Genomic DNA, 20,224 nt, shown 5'->3' with positions numbered 1-20,224 from the left:
ATTATAAGACTGAAACATTTCTATACATTTGTAAAAGAAAATAATAAATAAATGGCAATTGGTTTTGAAATTGTAATATCTGCATTGATGTTCAGGGATTTTTATGTCTGGTTTGAGCATCTAAAGCCACTTTGGGGCCACTGTACATAACACACACATTTAATTCCACATTATCCTTTCTAATCTCGGTAAAACATTTATTTGTAATATTCAGCGCGCTAGCGAGCGGCTGTAACGGTCACAGCTAATTAGCGGCGTGGAGATTCTCAGCAAAGCCTCTCTTCTCCCACACAATGTCCTAACCTTCATTTCTCACAGCTCAACATCAACCCCACCCAGAACTTTCCCACCCTTCAGCTCCACACGGGACGTCAATCAAAAGACGGGCAATCAGTCATGAGCCGTGAAAAGACCTCGTCCCGCTATCCCTTCATTCCCTCCTATAACGCTCCTTTCTTCCATTATCCCGGCGGCTCTGAATGGGCGTGACATATTTTAATCTCCAGCACGCCTCCTCTAAATTCCCGCCGCCGTGTTCGGCGCGTCCTCCATTGGTCGGCCTAATCACCGCCGAGGCAGACAGTGCCGTCTTTTTCAGAGGGCTATAGGATCAAACCCACCCCTCCCTCGCGCTGCGTCTTCAGGGTCACGGCCCCCCTCGGACCGGGGCCCTTTGAGCCCGGCGAAAAGGATCATGTCATGAATGGAGCTTGATTTAGTTTTAACAGGGTGCTGTGTCCGTCCTTTAAGTGGTAAATGAATAAACATTAGCCGCGAAAGGCCTGCGGGGAAGGAGAATGGAGAGCGAGGCCTCTGAATGCTGAGAAGGTGGAGAAGGGGTGTGTGAGTGCAAATAGAAAGGAGGAGGTTTCCCCGCTTCCCTCCGCAGGAACCCAAAGCAGTTAATTGGAACGTTTGTTTGTTCCTCACGTCCTTTGACGAGATGGGAGCCAAGATCTAAGTATGTCACATGCTGACTTCCCAGAGAGGGGAAATTAAAGGCTTGCGTTCACCGATACAGGCTGTTTGCTTATGGCGTGCTGCTGACTAAATATTGTACTGGTTTTAAAACCGTGATATAACGCAAAATGGAAGAACGGGAATTATGACAAAAAGCGCTGAATGAAAAGCTCTTAACCAATGCCAGGAGGTGCAGTGTTGAAGGAGCTGATGTGTGCTGGACACATGTTGGCTTTTTCCCCTTCAATAGCTTGTCAATTTCATCTATGTAAAAAAAAAACCAAATGTAGAAACGTATATATCAAGGCACACATATTAATAGAAAAATTTTAACAAAACTAACTTTAAACATTTATGTATGAACGCTTGATTAAAGAAAGAAGTTTAGTCACGTGTCTTTGACTTTCATTTCACAAAAAACATTTACCAGAATGTAACTTAAATTAATTAAATTAAAAATACTAATTAATGATTCAAATTAAATATAAATAAATAAAACAAATCTCACATTCACTAAGGCTGTTTATTTGATTAAAAAAATACAGTAAAAACAGTACATTTTGGCTTTTTTTCCTGGTCAGTTTAATCTATTTAAAAACAAATGAAAAAAACAATTCGTTTTTTTGCTTTGTAACTGTATATATTAATGCACATGTATGATTTAAAAACTTCAACAAAAGTAATTTCAAACATTTATGCATAAACCCTCACAGATTTAAGCGGTAAGGTCCTGAGAATCAAATTTAGTCAAGTGTCTTTGACTTTCGTTAAAAAAAAAAAAACACTTTTACTACCAGACAGTTTACTAGAATATAATTTTATAGCTAATACTGAAGTAAATAAATAAATAAAATTTAAATAAATAGTTTAAATAAATGCAATAAGTAGGAAGAAATCTTGTATGTTCACTAAGGCTGTTTATTTGATCAAAAACACAGTAAAAACAATTTATATCTATTAAAAAAAAAAAAAAAAAAAAAAAAAAAGTTTTTTTTTTTTTTTTTTGCATTGTAACTGTATATAAAAATGTAACAAAGCTAGGTCCAAACATTTAAGCATAAACCTTTAGATTAAAATGTTAAGATCCTAAGAAACAAATTTAGTTGTGCCTTTGATTTAAAAAATAAATAAATAAATAAATAAAAATCACATTTAACAGAATATCATTTAATGCAAAATAAATGAATAATAAATAAAAAAATAAAATGCTTACAATTATAAATAAATAAATAAATAAATAAATAATAGTAGTAACAAGCCTTATATGCTCACTAAGGCTGTTTATTTGACCAAAAATATAGTAAAAACACTTCATCACTATCACTTTCATCTAAAAAGAGAAAAAAAAAAATGTTTTGCTTTGTAATTGTATATATTAATGCACATGTGTAATTTAAAAATGTCAACTAATTTAAAATGTTTATGCATAAACCTTTTAATTAACATTAAAGCAAGATATTGAGAAACAAATTTAGTCATGACTTTTATAAAAAAAAAAAAAAAAAAAAAGAAAGAAAAAAGAAAAAAACAACACACACACACACACACACACATACACTTACCAGAATATAATTTCATGCTAAATAAAATTAAAAATAAATAAATAAAATTAGTAAAAGGTCTCTTATACTTACTACGGCAGTGTTTTTTGATAAAAAATACAGAAAAAAACAGAAAAAAAATTGCTTTGTAAGTGTACATATATTAATGCACATGTATAATTTTAAAATGTCAAAAAACTTTCAAACATTTAAGCATAAACCTTTAGATTAAAATGCTAAGATTCTGAAAAACAAATTGAGCAAAGTGTCTGACTTTTTTTTTACTAGAATATAATTTCATGCAAAATAAATAAATAAAATGAAAAATAATAAATACAATTTTAAATAAATTCATAAAATACACAAATAAGCAAGGAAACAAATAAAATATGTCCATAGAAATCTCTTATACAATAAAAAGTTAATTTCATCCATTTAAAAAAATAATATGCTTTGTAACTATTTTAATGTACATGTATAATTTAAAACATTCAACAACCCTAATTTCAAACATTTAACCATAAATCTTCAGATTAAAATGTTAAGATCCTGAGGACCAAATTTAGTCAAGTGTCTTTGACATTTTTTTTCTAAAAAATACAGTTACTAAAATATAATTTCATGCTAAATAAGCACTAAGTCTTTTATGCTCACCAAGGCTGTGTTCATCTGACATAAATACAGTAAAAACAGTAATAATGTGAAATTATTACAATTTAAAATAGCCATGATCCTTCAGAAATCATTTTAATATGCTAATTTGATGCTCAGAAAAACCCCTCTTATTAATAGATTTTTTAAATTATTATTATCAATGTTAAAAACACATTTTAGTGGAAACTGCAATACTTTTTCAGTTTTCTTTGATGAATAGAAAGTTTAAATGAGCAACATTTTTTTGGAACATAAATCATTTGTAACATTATAAATGTTTCTACTGTCACTTTTGATCATTTTAATGTACCCTTACTAAATTAAAGTACTAATTAAAAAAAACAAACGAATACTATACTCTCAACTGCATTCACCTGTAGAATTCATCTAACCTTTGACCTCCAACATCCAGTTATGTGTTTGGTGTTGTGTTTAATAGGACAGACATGTGGCATGATCACCTCTGACATCAACCAATCGACCCCAGACAAGTAAATGTCACGACCTTTGACCCCACCATCGGTCTACAAGGGACGTGAAGATGGTCACTGGCACGACTGCAATCCTCAAGAGGGTCCAAACGTTAAGATTACACAGCAGTCTGGGTGAAAGAAAACAGAAGAAGAAAAGAAAAAACGAAATATCCTTTCTGTGGAAATAATTCTATTCATTTTGAATGATTTGTGCTATATGGCTTCATGTTTTTCAAGCCGGTAGTGAATGTATTTATATGAGTAAGTGTGTAATTGTGCAGAGAAGAAAAAAGGAGCAAATTAATGTAAGAATCACTTCAATAATTTAATCTGGAATTAGACAAGTTTAATATTAGTTTCTTTCTTTTAAACAATTTTACAATAAAGATAACACAAAAGACAAGACATTAAATGTGTATGTTACATTATTAGAGAAAGGAAACAACGTAGGAATATTTACATACCGATACTGCACATTGTTTTGTTGTTTGGTCAAATTATGAAAGTGACGTTTGATTATGAGATGTTACGCACGCATGCTGATTGACATGCAAGTTAACAGAAAAAAAATCTATAAATAAAAGATTATAGAATTTTGCTTTTACAAATGTGGATACAATGTGCGGATTCTCACCTACAAAATTAAGACAAAGTATTTCTAATCTTATAAAACAACATAATTACATTATAATGATCAAAGAGTGTTTGGATAACAAATGCTTAAATTAACATCTGTAAAATTCATTTCATTAAAAATGTAACAGCTTGGAGGTTTAGAGGATGTGGGGTTTTCGCTCACATTTTCTCTGAACACATTCACAGGAAAATAGTCACTTTAATCAGGAATCATCCCATTATTTGATAAGAAAAATAAATGAATTGATCTTTTTCCATTTTACAATCATCTGAATTCTGCAAATATATTAAGTGAATTTTTGCATCTCAATCTGGATCAAATAAATGTATTCTCTGTATCAAGATATTGTGATATGAGCTTCATGAAAAGCAAAAGGAACGTCCCTTTGTTTGTCATTTTGGCGGGTAGTGAGTGTAGTTATCTTCAGGGAAAGCAGCAGGAAAGCAGATGTTTTCTGAGTGACGCAGATTCACATCACTGCAGATCTGATTGCATGCGTTAACGCTGCTCCACGAAGTTTGTCTCTATCCTGTATGAGAAACCATGTGTTACTTTCAGCTTTCAGTTCAATTTTGCTGCTCCTAAACTCAACGCGGTCATCAAGTGCCACCTCGTGGTGGAGAGAAGAAACTGAATCCTAACCTTCGAATCCTCAAATCTGGCCCACGAGATCCACTTTCCTGCAGAGTTTAGCTCTACCCCTAATCAAAGACACCTGAGCATGCTAATCAGTGTCTTCAGGATCATTAGAAAAGCACAGGTAGGTGAGTTTGATCAGGGTTGGAGCTAAACTCTGCAGAGCATTGGCCCTCCAGGGTAAGATTTGAGGAACCCTGCCTTATATGATCTGAATGTGGCATAGGTCTTTATCTTTCTATTTTCTGTTAAGCTATAATAATAATAATAATAATAATAATAATAATAATAATAATAATAATAATTTATGGCTTAACAGAAAATAAAAGATAAAAGGCATAATAATAATAATAAACATCATATTGTATTTTTCTATTTTGTGAGAATAATAATAATAATAATAATAATAATAATAATTTATTTTATAGCTTAACAGAAATAAAAAGATAAAGACCTAATAATAATAATAATAATAATAATAATAATAATAATAATAATAATAATAAAAGTAACAATAATAATAACAACAATAATAATAACAATAATAATACTTCACAGAAAAAAGAATAAAGATAAAATAAAACTGTATATAATAATAATAATAATAATAATAATAACAATAACAACAACAACAAACAACAATTATTATTATATACATATTTATTTTTATTTTGTTTGAATAATAATAATGATGATAATAATAATAATAATAATAATAATGCTTCACAGAAAAAAATAAAATAACGATAAAATAAAGCTGTATATAATAATAATAATAATAATAATAATAATAATAATAATAATAATAATATTATTATTATTATTATTATTATTATTATTATTATTATTATATACATATGGTCTTTATTTTTCTATTTAGTGTGAATAATAATAATAATAATAATAATAATAATAACAACAACAACAAACAACATTTTATTTTATAGCTTAACAGAAATAAAGATCTAATAATAATAATAATAATAATAATAATAATAATAATATATACATATGATCTTTATTTTTCTATTTTGTGTGAATAATAATAATAATAATAATAATAATAATAATAATAATATTTTATTTTATAGCTTAACAGAAATAGAAAGAAAAAAAATATAATAATAATAATAATAATAATAATAATAATAATAATAATAATAACGCTTCACAAAAAAAAGAAAAATAAAGATAAAAAACTAATAGTAATAATAATCATCATCATCATCATCATCATCATCATCATCTAATTACTTCACAGAAAAGAGAAAAATAAATATAAAATAAAACTATACAATAATAATAATAATAATAATAATAATAATAATAATAATTTTTTATAGCTTAACAGAAAATAGAAAGATAAAAACCTAATACAACATCATTTACTACAAAATTACCACTTTTTTTTTTATTAAGATGATAAAATGCTACTATTTTATGCATTTAATTCACTGTGCATTTTCAGTTATGTGGCTTTTATGCATGTCTAACAATTTCATAATTAAGCTCTAAACGATTGTTATACATTTCAATGTTTGCACTATACAAATGTCTCAGGGAACAAAAAGCATCCCAAACTTTAAATGCTGCTCAACAGCCAATTAGTATTCAGAGCCTCATGCGCCCCCCGGTGGATAGTTTTCACCTCACAGGAAATGTTTATTATAGAATAGCAGGATAGCAATTTTTATTAGCTAGAGATTAAAATGTCCAGAATTCATAAACAAGCCAATAACTGAGAAAACAGTAACTGAACAAAGACCGTGTGTCTTTTTAAATGATGGGGTGTTTTACTCCAGTACTCACACGTCTGCCTGTTTGTTGGTGATCATGTGGTTGTTATAGGTCAGGATGGGAGGAGCGCTTTCTTCATCCTCAGGAACCTGCGAAGATTAATGAAAGAGAAATTCATGATAAGAAAGAAAACTACGTATAAAAATAATATATTAAGTTACATTGCGTTTTCCCTTGTAAGTGAATTTTCTGTAAATGTTAAAAGAAAAAAGAAAACTGTCTGACCTCCCAATAGATCTCATCATCAAAGCAGTTTTCATCTGCAGGATCACCCCAGATGGGCAGCTTCAAAACCAGGCCTGTTGGTGTAACAATACAGTTATGTCAACATGACAAATGTGGCATTTCCATTACAAACTGAAATCCAATACGCCTGGCCATTCACTCCAGGTGAAGATTAGATGTGTTCGTGTAAGCCTCAACCCATAATGCAAAACCATTTCAAGTTACAAACACCACACCTGTTGCGCTACATAGTAAACAATCGCAACAAAGACCTGAAAGCTTTACTGCAGTATTGTATTGTGTACTGTCACAATATACACTTAAACCGGATTAATACCAAAAGACTCGTACCAACAAAGATGCCGCCTCCGATTCCAAAACACAAGGCCACACACAGTCCTGCTGCCTGATATCCACCCTGGATAGTGGGTACGCGTTTTGCAAAAGGCCCCGTAAAGTCAAATGTATTTTCCAACCTGAAAAGGACAAATGTATATATCAGAGTGAGCTAAATAGGCATAATAATAAGCGTCTTAATTATTTTTCTGTATTTACTGACCCTAGATCTCCATAAACAGTGTTGGTGGCAGCGGCGGCTGAGATGGCACCCACAATTCCTCCAATGACTCCTGGCATGGCGTGTAGGTTATGGATGCCACAGGTGTCTTGAATCTTCAGTTTCTCTTCCAAGAATGGCTGAGGAGTAGAGACAAATGAGATATTTATAACAATAATTACTGTGACAATGTTCTTGTTCAAATGAATGGAGTTAAGTCAATAATTAATGAAACACAGATGACATGAAAGATCGCAGTCTGGGAGGAGAAATTTCTGGGACTCATCTGACGGGTAAGACTTACTGAGAAATAAATGTAGCCCATCGTGGATATGATGCCACAGAAGAAACCCACGATCAAAGAACCGTATGGCGACAGCATAAATTCAGCTGCTGTTCCCACAGCAACTCCGCCTGCCAGCGTGGAATTCTGGATGTGAACCTGGACGGAAAAAAAAAAAAAAAAAAGAAAAAAACATAAATCGGTATTCATTACATTTAAATTAAAGATGGCAAATTTGGATTAAAAAAAAAAAAAAAAAAAAACACACTATTAATTAAGTTTTCCAGGTTTGGAAATCGCATTTTTCTAAATGAACTCATATTCAGATTTTAGTGATCAATACAATACGATACAATAAAAGAAAAGAAAAGAAAAGGAAAAAAAGAAAATATACATCACAAATTTTATTTGATAAATTTCTGCAAGTTTTCCAGGCTTGGAAATCACATTTGTAAACATTTTTATAATAATAATAATAATAATAATATAAAATAAAATATTTTGTTACTTTCTGCAGGTTTTCCAGGCTTGGAAATCACATTTTTAAAATGAACTCATTTTCAGATATTTAATGATCCTGAGAAAAAAATAAAATAAAATAAAATAAAATAAAATAAAATAAAAATACATTTTGATTTTATTTTATTACTTTCTGCAGGTTTTCCAGGCTTGAAAATCACATTTTTAAAATGATTTCATATTTTCGAATTGTTTTAATGATCCTGTAAATAATCAAATCAAATCAAAAAAAAAAAAAAAAAAAAAAAAAAAAAAATCAAATAAACAATATCAATTTATGTAATTCTTAAATGTATTTCCATCACAAATAATTTTCATTTTATTAATTTCTGCAAGTTTTCCAGGTTTGGAAATCACATTTTTTAAATAATCTTCAGATTTTTAATGATCCGGAGAAGAATAATAAAATAAAATAAAATAAAATCACAAATTATTTTATTTTACTATTTTCTGCAAGTTTTCCAGAATTGAAAAAAATAAATAAATAATCACATTTTTACAATAAACTCATATTTTTAGTTTTTAATTATCCTCTGATTAAAATAAAATAAAATAAAATAAACATCACAAATTATTGTTTTATTAATTTTTGCAAGTTTTCCAGGCTTGAAAATCACATTTTTAAAAGAAACTCATATTTTCAGATTTTTTTAATGATCCAGTGAATAATAAAATAAAAAATAAAATAAAACTTTTTTTTCTATTATATTATCTTATTTTGATATTATCTTACAGAATCTTGTGATTAATTGAATCTGGTCTAGCAGATGCTTACCATGTCTAATTTCCCTGTTCTCTCAAACAGGCTGGACATGGCGACTGTAGTGAGGACGGTGGAGGCCAAGGCCAGATATGTGTTGATGGCAGCTCTGTGCTGACCGTCTCCATGATCAGCAATGGCAGAGTTGAAACTTGGCCAGAACATCCACAAAAAGAGGGTGCCTGCAAAGGATGCCAAAATGTAATACGCAAACAGTATCTGAGCCTTCAATTAACTGTTGCATCGGTGCCCTTCTGTGCATTTGCCAAGCAAGCTTTTGCACAGAATGTCCAGCAGTCTAATAATAAAATATAACACAGACTGGCTGTCTAACATTTGTAACCAGATTAATGGACTAAAATATAATGCAAGCTAAATTTCTAACATTTGTAACAAGATTAATGGACTTACCAATCATGGCAAACACATCTGAGTGGTAGACAGACCCGTTCAAATGTTTGCTCTTATCCAAATCAGGCCGATATAAAACCCATGAAATGGACAGACCATAATAAGCTCCAAAAGTGTGAATCACCATGGAGCCACCAGCATCTTTGGCCTAACAGGGATTGAATCATTGAACAAAGTTAGCATGAAGCCTTCATTTGAACTCAAAACACACATTTTGTGGCTTTTAACTAGTGATGGGCAATATACCAGCAGACATTTGTCATCCAGTAGAGATTTTGGACTATTGTCGATCGAGGTTACACACTCATGTGACATTGCTGTGCTACATGGTCACGTAAATGTATTGTTTGCATGCGTTTTGAAGCATTGCTGTTTAAAAACAAGTTATTTTAAGCTGTTAAAATGCAGTCAGCAGACTTGAAAGACTTATTTTGCTGTATAGAAAACACTTGTGTAACAGTATTTTGGATTCGGTCAGCTCTTAAAGTGACAGCAGTCTAATATTCCTGCTGCCTGTCATTCATGTTAATCAAACAACAAAAGAGAAAATCTCTTACTGCTCTTGACTAAATCACTTTTGGGAATCACAGGGAACACTTTTTTGTTTTTTTAACAGTTTTTTGTGATGTTGACACTTGTGAAAAGAAATTTCTGAAAAGAAATTATCATGGTATCATTAACATCACAAATTATTTATAAGTTTTCCAGGCTTGGAAATTACGTTTTTAAAATAAACTCTTATTTTCAGATTTTTAACAATCCTGTGAATACTAAAATAAAATAAAAAGTAAAATAAGGAAGCTTGAGTTTTTAGTTTTTTACGATATAGATACTTGTGATATGAATTATACAATTTCTGTGGTATCAAAAATGATCATGGTATCATTAACATAACAAATTATTTTATTTTATTTATTTCTGCAAGTTTTCCAGGCTTGGAATCACATTTTTAAAATAAACTCTTATTTTCAGATTTTTTTAAAAATCCTGTGAATAATTAGTAAAATAAAATAAAATAAAATAAAATAAAAAATAAAAAAATAAAATAAAATAAAATAAAATAAGAGAGCTTAAGTTTTTAGCTTTTCGTGATATAGACACTTGTGATAAGAATTGTAAAATTTCTGTATTAAAAAATAAAATCACATTAAAATCACAGGCTTGGAAATCACATTTTTAAAATAAACTCATTTTCAGATTTTTTTAATCCTGTGAATAATAAATAAAATAAAATAAAATAAAATAAAATAAAATAAAATAAAATAAAATAAAATAAAATAAAATAAAATAAGGGAGCTTAAGTTTTTAGCTTTTGTGATACAGACACTTGTGATATGAATTATAAAATTTCTATGGTATCAAAAATGATCACGGTATCATTAACATCACAGATTATTTTATTTAATTATTTTCTGCAAGTTTTCCAGGCTTGGAAATCACATTTTTAAAATAAAATAAAATAAAATAAAATAAAATAAAATAAAATAAAATAAAATAAAATAAAATAAAATTAAATTAAATAAAATTAAATTAAATAAAATTAAAAAATAAAATAAAATGCAGGGAGCTTGAGGTTTGTTTTGTTTTTGTTTTTTTGTGATATTGACACTTGTGACAAGAATTATGAAACTTCTATAGTGTCAAAAATTTATATCATAAAGACCCTATTTAAGGCAAAAATAACTATATTGTATATATACTGTTAACATGACATAAAATGACTCGTATCAGGATATACGATTTTGGTCATATCGCCCACCCCTACTTTTAACTTACGTTTAACTAAGTTCATCTGTATGCATTTATGTGATCAAAAATACATTAAAACGTGAAATATTACAGTAATATCTTGAAATATTACAATCAAAAATATTTAAGCAATATATTTATTATCAATGACAAAGCTGAATTTTCAGCATCATTACTCCAGTCTTCATTGTCACATTCTCATTATCATCAATGTTGAAAACAGATGTGCTGATTAATATTTTGGGGAAACCAACCATGATACATATTTTTAAAGATTCTTTATTGAACGGCATTTATGTGAAATCTCTGTTGTAATATTATATTACTTCACTGTCACTTTTGATCATTTTAATGCATTAGTTAAAAAAAAAAAAAAAAAAAAAAGAACTTACCTACCTCCAACTTTTTAATAGTAACATATGAAAAAATACTAATCATTTTAGGTATTTATGATAGATAGAAGACAGACAAAACCAATCAGACTCACATGGAGGACATTCAGGATGATGTACTCTTCAACGGCGAACAGTGTGACACCAAACAGCGTCATCACCAACAGCTGAACCGGACTGACCTTCCCCAGAAGGGCTCCGTAGGCGATCAGACAACCCGCCACGCAGAAATCTGCATTGATCAAACTGAACACAGAGGAATCTTTTCAGCCCTGAATTTATGTTTAAATTAATTAAGTCCAATTCAATGAGAAAAGTTGGTACACAAACTACACTAAAGGGTTGGATGAACTTTTTTAGGATCATGTACTTCATACAAAGTAGCAAACAGTATAAAAAGGGCTGATTACAAAATAAACATTATTGCCCACATTCACATAGTAGGAACATTCACATTCATCTTTGTCAAGCTGTTTTTCTAATTACTGTTTACATGCAAAACAAATACTTCATTCCCACAGGGAAATGATACCTGAGGTAAACAACAAACTGGTTTGTCTGTATTCTGACCTTCTATGTCATCAACACTAGGTTCACATCCAAAAACTGCTTATTTTGTGCATTAAACCTCAAATGTGACCAAATTGGGTCAAAATGATCAATTTTTCTTCATTAGGACATTAAGTAAAAATCATGTTCCGTGAAAATATTTTGTAAATTTTCGTATCGTAAATATATCAAAACTTAATTTTTGATTAGTAATATGCATTGCTAAGAACTTAATTTGTTTTGATTTTTTTGCACCTTTACATTCCAGATTTTCAAGACTTCAAGAGCTTTCAGATGATGTATAAATCCCAATTTATAAAAAATTGACCCTTGTGACTGGTTTTGTGGTCCAGGGCCACAAATGAGCAAATCAGCTAATTTCCAGTGGAAGCAATCATCTCCAAGTACAATCTGGATTTAAATAAAACTGTGGGCCTTTTCTTTTTTGGCAACTGTAACTTCTCATAAATGAGGTGCAACATACTTTTCTATACCAATCTTGATCTTTCCATCAGTGTAGTCCAGAGAATGGAACCAGCCTTGCATCAGAAGAGCCCACTGGATGCCAAAAGCAGCAACCAGGAAGTTGAATCCCACCGCACCAAAGCTATAGCGCTTCAGGAAGGTCATGAGAAAGCCAAAGCCCACGAAGATCATGACATGAACATCCTGAAAACCTGCAGAAAGATGAAAAAAAACATTGCCACTTTGGTCAATCAATAATTTTAATAAAAAAAGAGAAAAGAATAGTCTCACTCTTACCAAGGCTTCATTTTATTTTATTTTATTTTATTTTTTTACCAAAAATACAGTGAGAATATTGTGAAATATTGTGAGAATTTAAAATGACTATTTTCTATTTTAATATATTTTAAAATATAATTTTGTGATGTAAAACTGAATTTTTTTACATTACTCCAGTCTTCAGTGTCACATGATCCTTCAGAAATCATTCTAATATGCTAATTTGCGTATTATCTTTGTTGAACAATTTTGATGCTTAATTTATTTTAACCTTAATACATCTTTAAGAATTTTTCAGGATTCTTAAAAAACAAACAGCATTTATTTGAAATCAAATTCTTTAAAAGTCTGTAACATTTTAACTGATCTGAATAAAACTATTAGTTTCTATCAAAAGGAAAAAAATAAAATAAAATAAATAAATCTCTTACTGACTCCAAACTTCTGAACAGTAGTGTATAAAAATTATTTTATACTGTTATTAGTACTAGTAATAATTTTAATCTATGTAATGTTAATTAATTAAATATTTAATTAAATATTAAAAGTAAATTTCCCAAATATTCAAATGACTCCATATTTTTCTTTTATCTTAAGTGGACATTTTAACTTTGACAGCCCTAAAAATACATACTATTTTTTGTTTGTTTGTTTGTTTATTAATTTTCACATTTGTGACGCTGGACGACAAAACCAGCACAGGTATATTTGTAGCAATAGCCAACAATACATTGAATGGGTCAAAATGATCAATTTATGCCAAAAATTATTTGGATATTAAGTAAAGATCATGTTCCATGAACAGGGGATGAACAGATGTCCTTCAAATAAAATGTTTAAAAGTTATACAGGTTAAGTGGCTTAATTTTTTAAAAGAACAAGTATAATTAAACACGCAGGGCTCTATAGCCTATATGCTGTATGTTAAGGAGCTCCTGCATGCATTTACACTGCACTTACAAATTGCATAAATAATACCATGAGATTAATGTTTTAAATATAAAATTTAGAACAAATTTTAAAATTGCCAATAGGTGGCAGCAAGCCACTGTCTTAATGACTGACTCCTTGAGTTATAAATTCAATCGATTCATTCAAAGCGGCTGATTCATTCAAAAGTGAAGTAAAAAACTGTTTTTATGAATGGGTCAGTGAATCATTGATTCAAAAAACGCGTTCAAAAAAAAAAAAAAAAAAAGCGAACTCATTCAGTAACAAAACACCGCAGTGGCTTTGTTTAGAACCAGAGCAAAAAGACAATATTTTCTCTATGATTTAAATCATTTAAAGGTGCTGTATGTAGGATTGTATGTAGGAGTATGTACTGCAGTCCAAATTCAAAATATTGGAGAGTGTTTTCGAATGCACGCTGTCTTAAAGAAGTCCACTTCCAGAACAATGATTTACAAATAATTTACTCACCCCCTTGTCATCCAAGATGTTCATGTCTTCTGTCTTCACTCGTAAAGAAATTATGGTTTTTGAGGAAAACATTTCAGGATTTTTCTCCATATAATGGACTTCACTGGTGCCCCGATTTTGAACTTCCAAAATGTAGTTTAAATGCAGCTTCAAAGGGCTCTAAATGATCCCAGCTGAGGAAGAAGGGTCTTATCTAGTGAAACGATCTGTCATTTGTTTTTTTTTTTGTTTTTTTTCCAAAAAAATAAAAATTTGTATACTTTTTAAGCACAAAAGCTCATGTAGCACAGGCTCTGGGATGCGCGTTCTTGAACGATTCTTTCACTTTGAACGAATCTTTAATGTGACTCGGGAAGAACGAGTAGTCTTGGGGAGTGATTTGTTCAGCTGCGCATGTGCATCATGCTATTAGGTTCTGTACTGGAATTAGTTCACCCGTTTCAAGTCTTTGGGTTTTTCGAGTCGTTCGTTCATCTTATGAGGCTGTCACGTGATGAACGACTCAACGACTCAAACCCGAAAACTTGTCAGATAAGAGGTGAGGTGAACTAATCATAGACTGAAGACCCAGGTAAACAATGAATTCATCTTTTCTGTTTCTTATAGCATTATAGTTTTGTCTTGTTTGTAGTGTGATCAACATTTGTGTAAGCAGTAGATGCGTTAGGGAAGTAACACGTAACATTTTAATTATATTTAAACGACTCGAAAAAAAGATTTGTTTCGCTAGATAAGACCCTTCTTCCTCGGCTGTTTAGAGTCCTTTGAAGCTGCATTTAAACTACATTTTGAAAGTTCAAAATCGGGGCACCAATGAAGTCCATTATATGGAGAAAAATCCTGAAATGCTTTCCTCAAAAACCAGAATTTCTTCACGACTGAAAGACAGAAAGACATGAACATCTTGGACGACAAGGGGGTGAGTAAATTATTTGTGAATTGTTGTTTTGGAAGTGGACTTCTCCTTTAACAACCAGGTACCACCAAACACAGTGTAAACGCGAGTGCTGTCTGAATGCTGAATTTACTTAAAACATTCCTACTAGTAGCCAGGATACACCAGATAACTAACTTTAGCTAATTACTTAACGTTATTGGTGAAGGAGAAAATTAGCCAAAATTTATTCAGCATTCATTTTGAAATCTTTCTATCAAACGCATCCCCAATATTTATATGGCTTTAATTATATGGTTGATCATACACTTTTTTTTTTTTTTTTTTTTTTTTTTTTTTTTGGATAGATGCCAAGGCTTTTTATGATGGGTAGAATGTTCGATCTCTGACTCTGACCTCTTTGTGTTTTCACTGGCAACCCAGGGTGCCGAAATACAATTGGGTAAACTGGCAGTGGACGGGTTACACAGACCAAAACATATACAGACATTCCGACACAAAATGCACATTTTCAAAGGAGAATACATGACTGCAGCATTGTTTTTCAGACAAACAAGTATGCCAATTTAGCATGTTTCTTAAATATCTGCAAACATATAATGGTATTTTTATGCTTTAGTAGAGTCAAAAACTTACAGCACCTTGCATAATAACTTATTTTTATAACTATTATTTTATAACTATGCATATAATTGCTCTAAATGCGTGCGCCCTAGAAAGTCTGCGATTTGTTGCTACAGTAACAATAACCTAATTTTGACAGATGATGAGATCGGTATTATGAAGTTATACAGTACGAAACCTGAAGCAGCTGCATTTTGCTGTTTAAGTGCTGGTTTAATCCTTTAACTGCCACCCCCATTTTTGAACATGCACTATCCAGACTTAAATTTTTATAATTCATGAATGAAAACATTTTTTAAATATGATGTACATTTTCCGTGGTAATGCAATGTCTGATTTTAAAATGCCTTTCAAAGGATGAATTTTGAGATTTTAAGTTTTGAGCTGATATATAATTTCTTACGATATCTAAAGCGTGATAGGGAAAAAGGCAATGAAGAAAGTCTTTTGTGACAAAGGTCAGAACTCATGTTATGATTTAGATTTTTTAAAGTGGCACTCTTGACATATATTAATCTATTACTTTTCCTACATAATTTGTAACACAAAAATATGGTAAAATATCTATTTAGGAGTCTTAGACCTTTCCAACTATGTATAGTTTGTCATGATTACATTGGGGGGGACGGTGACAGTTAAAGGGTTAATAGAAATTATTTTAATCCGCATGAAAATTCAAGACGTGGTAATAAAAACATTTGGGGCTTTACTGAAAACATTCAGGGCTTCAGCCCCTAAAGATCCATAAAGATATTTTGCAAATTTCATACCGTAAATATATCAAAACTTCATTTTTGATTAGTAATGTGCATTGCTAAGAACTTCATCTGGAAAACTTTAAAGACGATTTTCTCAATATTTAGATTCTTTTTTTTTTTTTCCAGCCTCAGATTTCTGATTTTCAAATGGTTGTCTCTCAGCCAAATACTGTCCTATCGTAACAAACCACATCAATGGAAACCAAAGTGTTTTTTACCAAGTCATAAAGTGTAATCTGAGCCTGTTGGTGGCATAACTGAGGTCAACGCAGCAATCAGTTTGACTAAACTGTAGCAGAGCTGAAAAGTAACCACATGTCAGTTTCCCAGAATAGGTCGGGGTTGGGCTGATTATTGTTAAGATTGTTGATATTGATCTAGGTTTTCTTCCACAGTAGAAATGCACAACACCAACACAAGGACATCTAGATGCTGGTGACACCAAAAGCCCTTATTTGCACAGAGAAAGCGAGCCTGCAGGCCCTCTTAGCACGAAAGCTGACAACACTTTGCTTCTCAAGCACGGCTGTCCTTCTGATCTGGCCTGGCATGATGCTTCACTTTGAAATCCTTCTCTACCATTGATGCAGGAGTTACAAACCTACAGGTTTCAAGTCTCCCAGTAACAACCACCTGGATCAATTACAAGTCTTATTAAATTGTCTGGAATGCATTTATACACAAAGAACATTTTCTGTGTCAGGTAACTTGAGTTAATTCGGATATAACAAGTGTGATATTTTTTTTTTTTCAGGCACATTAAGTGGTATCATATCGCTGGTTTTGAGTTATATAAAGCATATCATCCATCACACGTGTTTATATGAAGCACTCCACCCATCTGAAACATTTGCATAATCAACACCTTGAGTCTGGTCTGCAAGATGATGAGCTCCTCCAGGAGACTTTCAGAGTGATAGTTACACCTTGACCATAAAAAATGCGTTCAGTGACATCCGATCAGTTCGCAAACAATAGTTGGTGTCCAAGTTCATACGCTACATGTCATACAACACTTGTAGCGTCGATAGCTGTAGAACGGAGGACCGTCTGAGTGGGAGATCTACAGTATACATCTGAAGAATTCAACCACACCTTGGAAGATTCAAAAGATGACAATGGATACTGATCTTTACATAATAAAAAAGTAAACAAACCCTCTATCTTTCCCTGTGCCACCTGTCACAAAGAACATTTGTGGTAAAAAATTACAGTCCTATGTGCATAAGGTGGTATGCAGGTTCTCAAATGTACAAGAGCAGGAGAAAAGCTCACAGATGCAGCAACTGATAAACCTCAATGCCACAGCTACCAAATTGTGGTGCATTTTTGTATTATAAGTTAGACAGAAAGACAGGTGTGTGTATGTATGTGTGTGTGTGTAAAATAAAATACATTTAAAAAAAAACAACAAATTTTATATATAATTTTCATATTTTCAAGCATTTAAATAATTATAAAATCTTTAAAGACACTAAAATAGACAGATAGACAAGATAATTCAAAATATTTAATAATAAAAAATATATTATTAATATTATTATTATTATGTAAAACATTTAATTTAAATATATAATAATGTAATTATGTTTGTATATTATAAATTTATTTTTTTATATATTCTTATATAATAGAACGTTTAAACAATAAAGTGTTTTAATTCATGTAAATAATTATTGATGTAAATAGTGTAAATATTTATTTACAGTGTATAATTTTATACATTATATAAATGTATACATTTTATATAGATTTTATATAGATATATACACAGAAACAATTGTATAATTATATTATATAAAAATACATTTTATAAACATTTTATATATAATTTTTCATATTTTCAAGAATATTTAAATAATTATAAAATCTTCAATAGACAGTAAAATAGACAGGCAGACAATAAAAAATATGTAGTAATAATAATAATAATAACAACAAAAAAAACAATTATTTATATAATTATAATTACATAAAAAAAGTAAATATATAATAATAATTTATGTTTTATATTCTAAATACTTTAAACAATAATTATAAAGTGTTTTAAAAATAATAAATAAATATACACACACACACATACATATATATATACATATACATACACACACACACATATGTATGTATGTATATGTATATGTATATGTATATATGTATATATGTGTGTGTGTCTATATATATACATAGACACACACACACACACATATGTGTATGTATGTATATGTATATGTATATGTATATATATATATATGTGTGTGTGTCTATATATATATACATAGACACACACACACACACACACACACACACACACATACACACATATATATATATATATATATATATATATATATATATATATTCATGCTCTAAAATTAATTTATCACGCTTAAAATAAACGAGTGAAGATGAAAAGATGATGAAAAATTGTCTATAATATTTTACATTATTATATACACACACTTTTCCTTATATATACATAAAACATTTAATACTACTGATAATACAATTATTAATAATCTTTAAAAAGGCAGCTTTTCCTAGAACATGTCAATACTAATCGTAAAACCTGTATTAACAATACAGGTTTATTAACAATAAGTCAAAAGAGACAACAAAACGGTGAACCTACTTGGATATCTGAAGTAGAAGTCATTCTCCACATCACTTGTGATATTCTTCTCCTTTCTGTAGTCAACCCAGTGAGTATCAGACTCCTCATTGTACCGCACAAACACCCCAAAAAGTATAATCATGGACAGCTGCCACACGAAACACACGGAAGGTAAACTGAACTTAATTTTAGTGTTCTTCGGCCTGTCGCAGATGCTCGTAATGCCGCCCATGCAGTTGCCCATGTCTGCAGGTTGTTCATAGAGCGGTCTCCTGATGCTGCTGCTGTTAAGAGACGTGGACGCGCATTACTGTTACTTTTAAACGCAGCGGGAGCGCGGAGGTGTGTCCATATCACCATTCCTCGCCCCCTCTCTCAGAAATGTAAAAACATTTGCGAGAAATGTTTCAGGATGACTGATTGTCACGCCACATGTTGCTAATTGATGTCGCTTTGGATTTTAAACCACGTGTGTGTTGTTGTGGGAATATTCGGAGTCAGTTCAGTTTTAATATGAGTACTTAGACATGTCAGTTTAAAACTTTCCATTAAGAGTAAGCCTGTTCTGTCAAAACGGCGTTTTTCAGCCATTGCAAGTCAAACCACGCCATACAAGATGTCGTAATTTACGCGGGAAATTAATTTAATTTAATTTAAATTAATTCCAAATAATTATTTGGCTGCGTGCTAAACGAGCTAGCGTACTACTTCCGGAATTGCACGAAAATTATACATTTAGGTGTGGAGACCTTTTTAAAAGCGTTACTTTGTTAAAAAAAAAAATCTTTAAAGAGACAAATCTGTGAGAACTATGTGCTTGATAAATTTGGGAAAGTCAGTTTATCAAGTCATTCAAAATAACATTTGGTGCCAAACTAGCTACAAATTTTAGCTGTATATTCATATATTTAAGCACATTTGTCAAATAAATGTAAACAATTTAAAAGTTTTGGGATTCTTCTTGTAATTGTAGCTGGATCTGAGCCAGGAAAAGCTGATTTATTTGATAAAGGAGGTAATTATTACTA

General features: G+C 30.7%; 1 protein-coding gene across 1 annotated transcript; it reads right to left on the bottom strand.

The window, feature by feature from the left end:
- Positions 1 to 3,928: 3,928 nt before the first annotated feature.
- Positions 3,929 to 19,520, bottom strand: rhcgb (Rh family, C glycoprotein b). The gene is made up of 11 exons (XM_051099813.1): positions 19,215 to 19,520; positions 12,627 to 12,819; positions 11,689 to 11,839; positions 9,453 to 9,600; positions 9,057 to 9,223; positions 7,784 to 7,921; positions 7,483 to 7,619; positions 7,275 to 7,399; positions 6,924 to 6,997; positions 6,711 to 6,787; positions 3,929 to 4,794 (listed from the first exon to the last, which is right to left on the bottom strand). The coding sequence occupies exons 1-11, from the start codon at positions 19,438 to 19,440 to the stop codon at positions 4,764 to 4,766; spliced, it is 1,467 nt and encodes a 488-aa protein (XP_050955770.1). The 5' UTR covers positions 19,441 to 19,520; the 3' UTR covers positions 3,929 to 4,763.
- Positions 19,521 to 20,224: the final 704 nt, after the last annotated feature.

Source organism: Labeo rohita, chromosome 25, assembly GCF_022985175.1.
Source record: "Labeo rohita strain BAU-BD-2019 chromosome 25, IGBB_LRoh.1.0, whole genome shotgun sequence".
NCBI classification, from domain to species: domain Eukaryota; kingdom Metazoa; phylum Chordata; class Actinopteri; order Cypriniformes; family Cyprinidae; genus Labeo; species Labeo rohita.
Note: the sequence above shows the minus strand (reverse complement) of the source record. Positions and strands in the feature narration are given on the sequence as shown.